The sequence below is a fragment of the Arvicola amphibius genome, chromosome 9 (genome assembly GCF_903992535.2).
Source record: "Arvicola amphibius chromosome 9, mArvAmp1.2, whole genome shotgun sequence".
NCBI classification, from domain to species: Eukaryota; Metazoa; Chordata; class Mammalia; order Rodentia; family Cricetidae; genus Arvicola; species Arvicola amphibius.
Genome location: NC_052055.2, coordinates 20,004,315 through 20,010,207, shown reverse-complemented (window position 1 = coordinate 20,010,207; position 5,893 = coordinate 20,004,315). Strand labels below are relative to the sequence as shown.

Below are 5,893 nucleotides of genomic sequence, written 5' to 3'. Positions count from 1 at the left end.
ACAGCACCAACAGTGAATTAGTCTTTCATTCTAATAACGTCTGTATACGACTTGCTAGAAAAAAGCCACACGATCCAATTCAAGGAAACCTTATGTGCAAATAAATCCAAGACCAAATGAATATTAAGAGCGTAGGCCAACTGAAAACAAAGGTAGAAATGCAGAATTCCTGACTGCCCAAATGAGTCCTATTTTTTTTTTTTTTTTTTTTTTTTTTTTGGTTTTTCGAGACAGGGTTTCTCTGTAGCTTTGGAGCCTGTCCTGGAACTAGCTCTTGTAGACCAGGCTGGTCTCGAACTCACAGAGATCCGCCTGCCTCTGCCTCCCGAGTGCTGGGATTAAAGGCGTGCGCCACCACCGCCCGGCATGAGTCCTATTTTTAATGGGCCATCCTGATTTCCTCTGACACTTTAACATATTCTCAGTGTGGTCAACAGGATCTAGAGTTCATTTTCAGGCCACAAATCATTAAAAAAAAGAGATGACCACCAGACAACAAGAGGGTGGGAACTCGGCCCTAGCTGAAGCACCAAGGGCCACTCACTCGGCTCTGCTGTGTCACTCAGTCTACGTCTCCTAGGCAACTAGAGGACAGGGGCGGCACTCCAGATCTAGGACTATGTGATCCACGTGGGGGGCGTAAGATTTCACTGGGTGGACACGCAGGACCTGTGTCCTCCACACTCTCCCATGCACCTGATGAAGAAGAGAGGCCATCTGAGCTGCTGCAGATTCTGCCCAGCTGTGCCACTCTGGTTTGCTGGCTGATGGCGGCATTCCCCCCCTGACATTCCCAGGAGCTCCATTTCCCCGTTTATCAGTGATAATTTTCTGGGGATGAGGCCCATGCTCTTTTCCCGTGTTACTGCTGCCAAGAGCCTGGGCTTTCCTGCCTGAGAAAGACTCCACATTTTGGTGGATATGCATAACACCCCCGACATCCTTCCGAAGCACTTGGCAGGCAACGGGCCAGCCTTCTTCAGAGCTGGGGATCAGCCCCAGGTTCACCCTATCTGCAGCGTTGGAGAGCCGCAGCTTTCTGTTGTCTCCAAAGTGTATCTGGCACCGGTCTGCCACGCCGTTGATCTCCAAATTGTTTCTGAGAGCAGCAGCGGCATGGGGATTCCATTCGCAGGCATGGACGAAGGCAGCACCGGCATGAACTAGGAAGGGCAATGTGAAATACCCGATCCCCGCGTAGAGATCCACCAGCACCTCTCCAGCACAGGACAGCGATGCCACCCGAAGTTTCTCAGTGATGTTCCCGAAGGAGAACATGCACTGGGTCACGTCAAATGTATACCGGATGCCATTGTCCATATGCTCTACCCAGCCATGGTCACCCAGCAGCAGAGTCACCGATGGCGTTCGAGTACCATCAGGCAACACCCGCCCTCGTTTTGCCAAACGTTGAACTCCAAGGGCCGAGGCGACAGTATCCCAGAGTTCTGGTTCCAGACTCTGCCATTGCTCGGCTTGGAAACAGTCTTCACTAAGCAGCATTAGGTCACCATGCCGTTGCCATGACCGGGGCAAATCCGCCTCCAGCTCGGCGCACCACGTCACTCCGCGGTCCTCTACCCAGCGCCTCACCTCAAGGCACAGTCTTTGCGCAGGAGAACAAACCCGGGCCTTTTTGGAAGGAAGAGGATCGAGGAGCTGCGTCAGCCTGCAGGAGCTGCCCGGGGCCACGCGATTCCTCAGCTCCTGCAGGTGCCGCTCAGGGAGGGTTTCAGCAAGCACCGGGAGCGCCACCATGCCATCCCGCAGCTTCTGCACACGGTGCTGTCTATCCAGGAGTTTCTGCTTCTCGAGGTAGTCTCTGTATCGCTGGGTAAACCGAGGCTCAGTCACAACGGCGACAACTACAGACGTCTCACCTTCTCTCTCCATGCTGCTCGCGTTTGCATCCCTTCCGTGTCTGGCGACGAGCACATCCTAATGCTGTTTTCTCTGCAGGTCCGCCGCTACAACCGGAAGAGCTATGCGCTCGCCTCCATGGCGCGCCGGGAGTGACGTCAAACGAATGGGCCGGATCTTGAGGTGTTACTGCAATCAGCGAATGGAATCTCGGTTGCTTTCTGAAGCCGCGACCGGCATGTTTGTTATGGTTATAATCAGCCTGTATTTGCTTCCACTTAGGAAAGTTAGTTAGTAACGCTATGGACCAAAAGTCATGAGATGAGTCGATATCCTCCAGAACCTTTATACACTTTCTTCAGTGATGCTCATAAAAAAAAAAAAAGTGAATTAGCAATGATAGGTTGATTTACAGAAAGGCTTCCAATAATTTAGTTAGCACCAGCGGCCACCTTATTCTTGAAGGTGAAATGTGTTATAGCGCCCTCATTCCTCTTTCTTTCTTTCTTTCTTTCTTTCTTTCTTTCTTTCTTTCTTTCTTTCTTTCTTTCTTTTTTTCTTTTTTGCAAAAATGCTGATTGCCCGAATCATCTTCAGAGAATTGCTACTGTGAGTTGAGATGATTCGGAGGATAGGTGAGCGCTGCGAACCAAGCCGGATGACCAGAGATTCCCAGAACCCACATAGTGGAAGAAGGGAACCAAACCCAGGTCTTCTGAAAAACATGAAGCGATCTTAATCGTTGAACCTCTTTTCTTTTTCTTTCTTTTCTTGTTTTCTTTTTTTCTCTCCCCCCCCCCTTCTTTTATAACATATGGTATGGCAGGTGCACTCATGCTGTAGTGCAGGTGTAGAGGTCAGAAGACAACGTCCAGGGACTGTCTCTCTTCTATTTCCATCATACGGATACTGAGGAAGAGGCTCGGGTTGTCAGACTCAGTTGCAAGCTCCTTGACCTGTGGAATCGTCTTGCCAGCCCATACTTTTTATTTTTATGTTCTTCATGGCTAACCTTTACCTCAAGAATAACTTTTAGGCAGCAGTTAAATTCTTTTTTGTTTGTTTTATGGATTTTTATTGAGCTCTCCATTTTCCTCTGCTCACCTCCCTGCCTCTCCCCACCCCTTCAGCCCTCTCCCAAGGTCCCCATGCACCCAATTTACTCAGGAGATCTTGTCTTTTTATACTTTCTACTTCCCATGTAGATTAGATCTATGTAAGACTCTCTTAGTGTCATCATTGTTGTCTAAATTCTCTGGGATTGTGGTTTGTAGTCTGGCTTTATTTGCTTTATGTTTAAAAACCACCTATGAGTGAGTACATGTGATAATTCTCTTTCTGGGTCTGAGTTGCCTCACTCAAAATAATGTTTTCTAGCTCCATCCATTTGCCTGCAAAATTCAAGATGTCGTTATTTTTTTCTGCTGTGTAGTGCTCCATTGTGTAAATGTACACATTTTCCTTATCTATTCTTCAGTCGAGGGGCATTTAGGTTGTTTTCAGGTTCTGGCTATGACAAACAATGCTACTATGAACATGGTTGAGCACATGTCCTAGTGGTATGGTTGAGCATCCTTTGGATATATACCCAAAAGTGGTATTTCTGGGTCTTGGTTGTTTCCTAATTTTCTGAGATATCACCACACTGACATCCAAAGGGGCTGTACCAGTTTGTACTTCCACCAGCAATGCAGAAGTGTTCCCTTTCCCCCACCACCTCTCCAGCATAAGTTGTCATCAGTGTTTTGATCTTGGCCATTCTTACAGGTGTAAGATGGAATCTCAGAGTTGTTTTGATTTGCATTTCTCTGATGACTAAGGATGTTGAACATTTCCTTAAGTGTCTTCTAGCCATTTTAGATTTCTCTGTTGAGAGTTCTCTGTTTAGGTCTGTCCTCTTTTTTTTTTTTCGAGACAGGGTTTCCCTGTAGTTTCTAGAGCCTGTCCTGGAACTAGCTCTTGTAGACCAGGCTGGCCTCGAACTCAGAGATCAGCCTGCCTCTGCCTCCCGAGTGTCCTCCATTTTTTATTGGATTATGTGTCCTTTTGGTGTCCAATTTCTTGATTTAGTTGCATATTTTGGAGATCAGACATCTGTCTGATGTGGGGTTGGTGAAGATCTTTTCCCATTCTGTAGGCTGTCATTTTTCTTGTTGACTGTGTCCTTTGCTTTATAGAAGCTTTTCAGTTTCAGGAGCTCCCATTTATTAATTGTTTCTCTCAGTGTCTGTGATTACCTTATTGCCCAGAAAACTGCATGTCTACCCTGTTATTCCTTTAGATCCCTCAGACATGAGACAGTGGGTGTCTCCACCAAGCTGCTTTCTTCCCTTTCCAGTAAGACAAATTTATACTCCAAATCACTGTGTAGAATTTTTACAGTCAAAGCCTTTTCATTTAATTCTGGCTATTTTTCCCCAAAGAAGGTGGGGTTTGTTTCCAAGAGTTAGGGAGTGGAACTGGATTTTTTTCTCTTACTATTGTATTTTATTATTATTTCACAAAACTGCCAAACATAATTGGTCATAAAGTATTTATAAAAAAAGGACGCATAAGTGGACAGATGAATGAATGACTGGATGGATAGAAGAAAGATCGGAAAGAAAATTATTTCATAGTGTTTTAGTTTCAAAATATTGCCGCTAGAGGGAAGCAATCGGCAGCACAGACGCAGTCAATACTCGGACTAGAGTCTTGGATAATTTGAACGTCTAAGGTTCCTCAAGGATCACACCTTTTCCCCGGGTCTTTACTCAGAACCATTTACTGACACGGACTACCCAGGTGAGTAAATGCAGCTTTCCTGGAATGCATTAATAAAAATAAGTACGTAGATTTCTCTGTGTGAGTGGGGTGCCAAACCCATATGGGACAGTTGTAGTACCAAATAGTTCCACTAGGGGGCAGGCATGCACTGAGCTCCTCACCCTATCCAGGAACTGTCCATGAAGGACTTCTCAGAGTGGGCTATTTTGCTTTCAGGAACTCTAACAGTCTTCCCTGGATGAAATAGATGTAAGGGTTTGCCTTACAAAAATCTCCGGGGCTGTATCTTCTAGTGAGTTTCTTCTTGTTCTTAGAGCCTAGGTTTCAGAGTTCATCTGCAGGGATCCACCCAATTGTGTGTGTATGCATACATGCATGTGGGTGACCAGGAAGGCCAAAAGAAGATGTCAGACCTTTTGTACTTAGAGTTACAGGATGCTAGGAACTTCTTGATATGGGGGTTAGGATTTGAAGTGTGGTCCTCTGCAAGAGCAGGATGTGCTTTTAACCACTGAGGCATCTTTCCAGCTCCCAGCATGTAGATTTTGAAGCAGGACCTGAAGGTGCTGTCGGCTGTGCTGAGCGTGTGTGCCCTGAGGATGCTGGGCCCTGAGGATGCTGGGCCCTGAAGATGCTGGGCCCTGAGGATGCTGGGCGATGGTCTGAGCTCACATTACCCTCTTCTCTACTAACTCAGGGGTTCTCACCAGCAGTGTCTTCAATGTTCTGTAGAGTTCCTTCCTTTTGGCCATAAGTGGTCCCAAACACTCAGCCACACCATTCTCAATGAGCACTGACTGCTTTACTTTTGTCGACGTAATTCCAACCTCATGGTTCTCTTTCTCCTAGCTGATGGGAAATTGACTTCCTTTCTGGGGGCCCTCCCTGCTCACGATTGAGCCATGACTTTGCAGACTCTCTCCCGTGTCCTGTACTTGCGATTTTCCAGTGATTTTAGGAGACTCGTGGCACTGAAGTGTGTGTGGGGGGGTATACCCGGTGGACAGTGGTCACTACTGTCTGATTTGGCCTCTTGGGGGCTCCCAGCGTTGTAGTCCCATCTTTCCAGGGATTAGGAGGTGTGCGCGTATGCGCCTGATTCCCCTTTCACTCAGGGCCTAATTTTCTTTCTGTCTGTTTCTTCTGTCCCCAATCCTGAGTCCCCAACGCCAGCAGTCCTTCTTTCTTAATTTTGTCCCCGGGCTTCTTGCTGTGACTTTTCATTTGTTCCTCAGTTCTTCCCTGATCCCAAGGATTAGGTAGGCTT

At 47.0% G+C, this 5,893-nt stretch overlaps 1 protein-coding gene across 1 annotated transcript; it reads right to left on the bottom strand.

The window, feature by feature from the left end:
• Window positions 1-250: 250 nt before the first annotated feature.
• Trmt12 (tRNA methyltransferase 12 homolog) lies at window positions 251-1,993 on the bottom strand. The gene has a single exon (XM_038343094.1). It carries the CDS (start codon window positions 1,891-1,893, stop codon window positions 577-579), a length of 1,317 nt encoding a protein of 438 aa, XP_038199022.1. The 5' UTR covers window positions 1,894-1,993; the 3' UTR covers window positions 251-576.
• Between the last annotated feature and the right edge of the window lie 3,900 nt (window positions 1,994-5,893).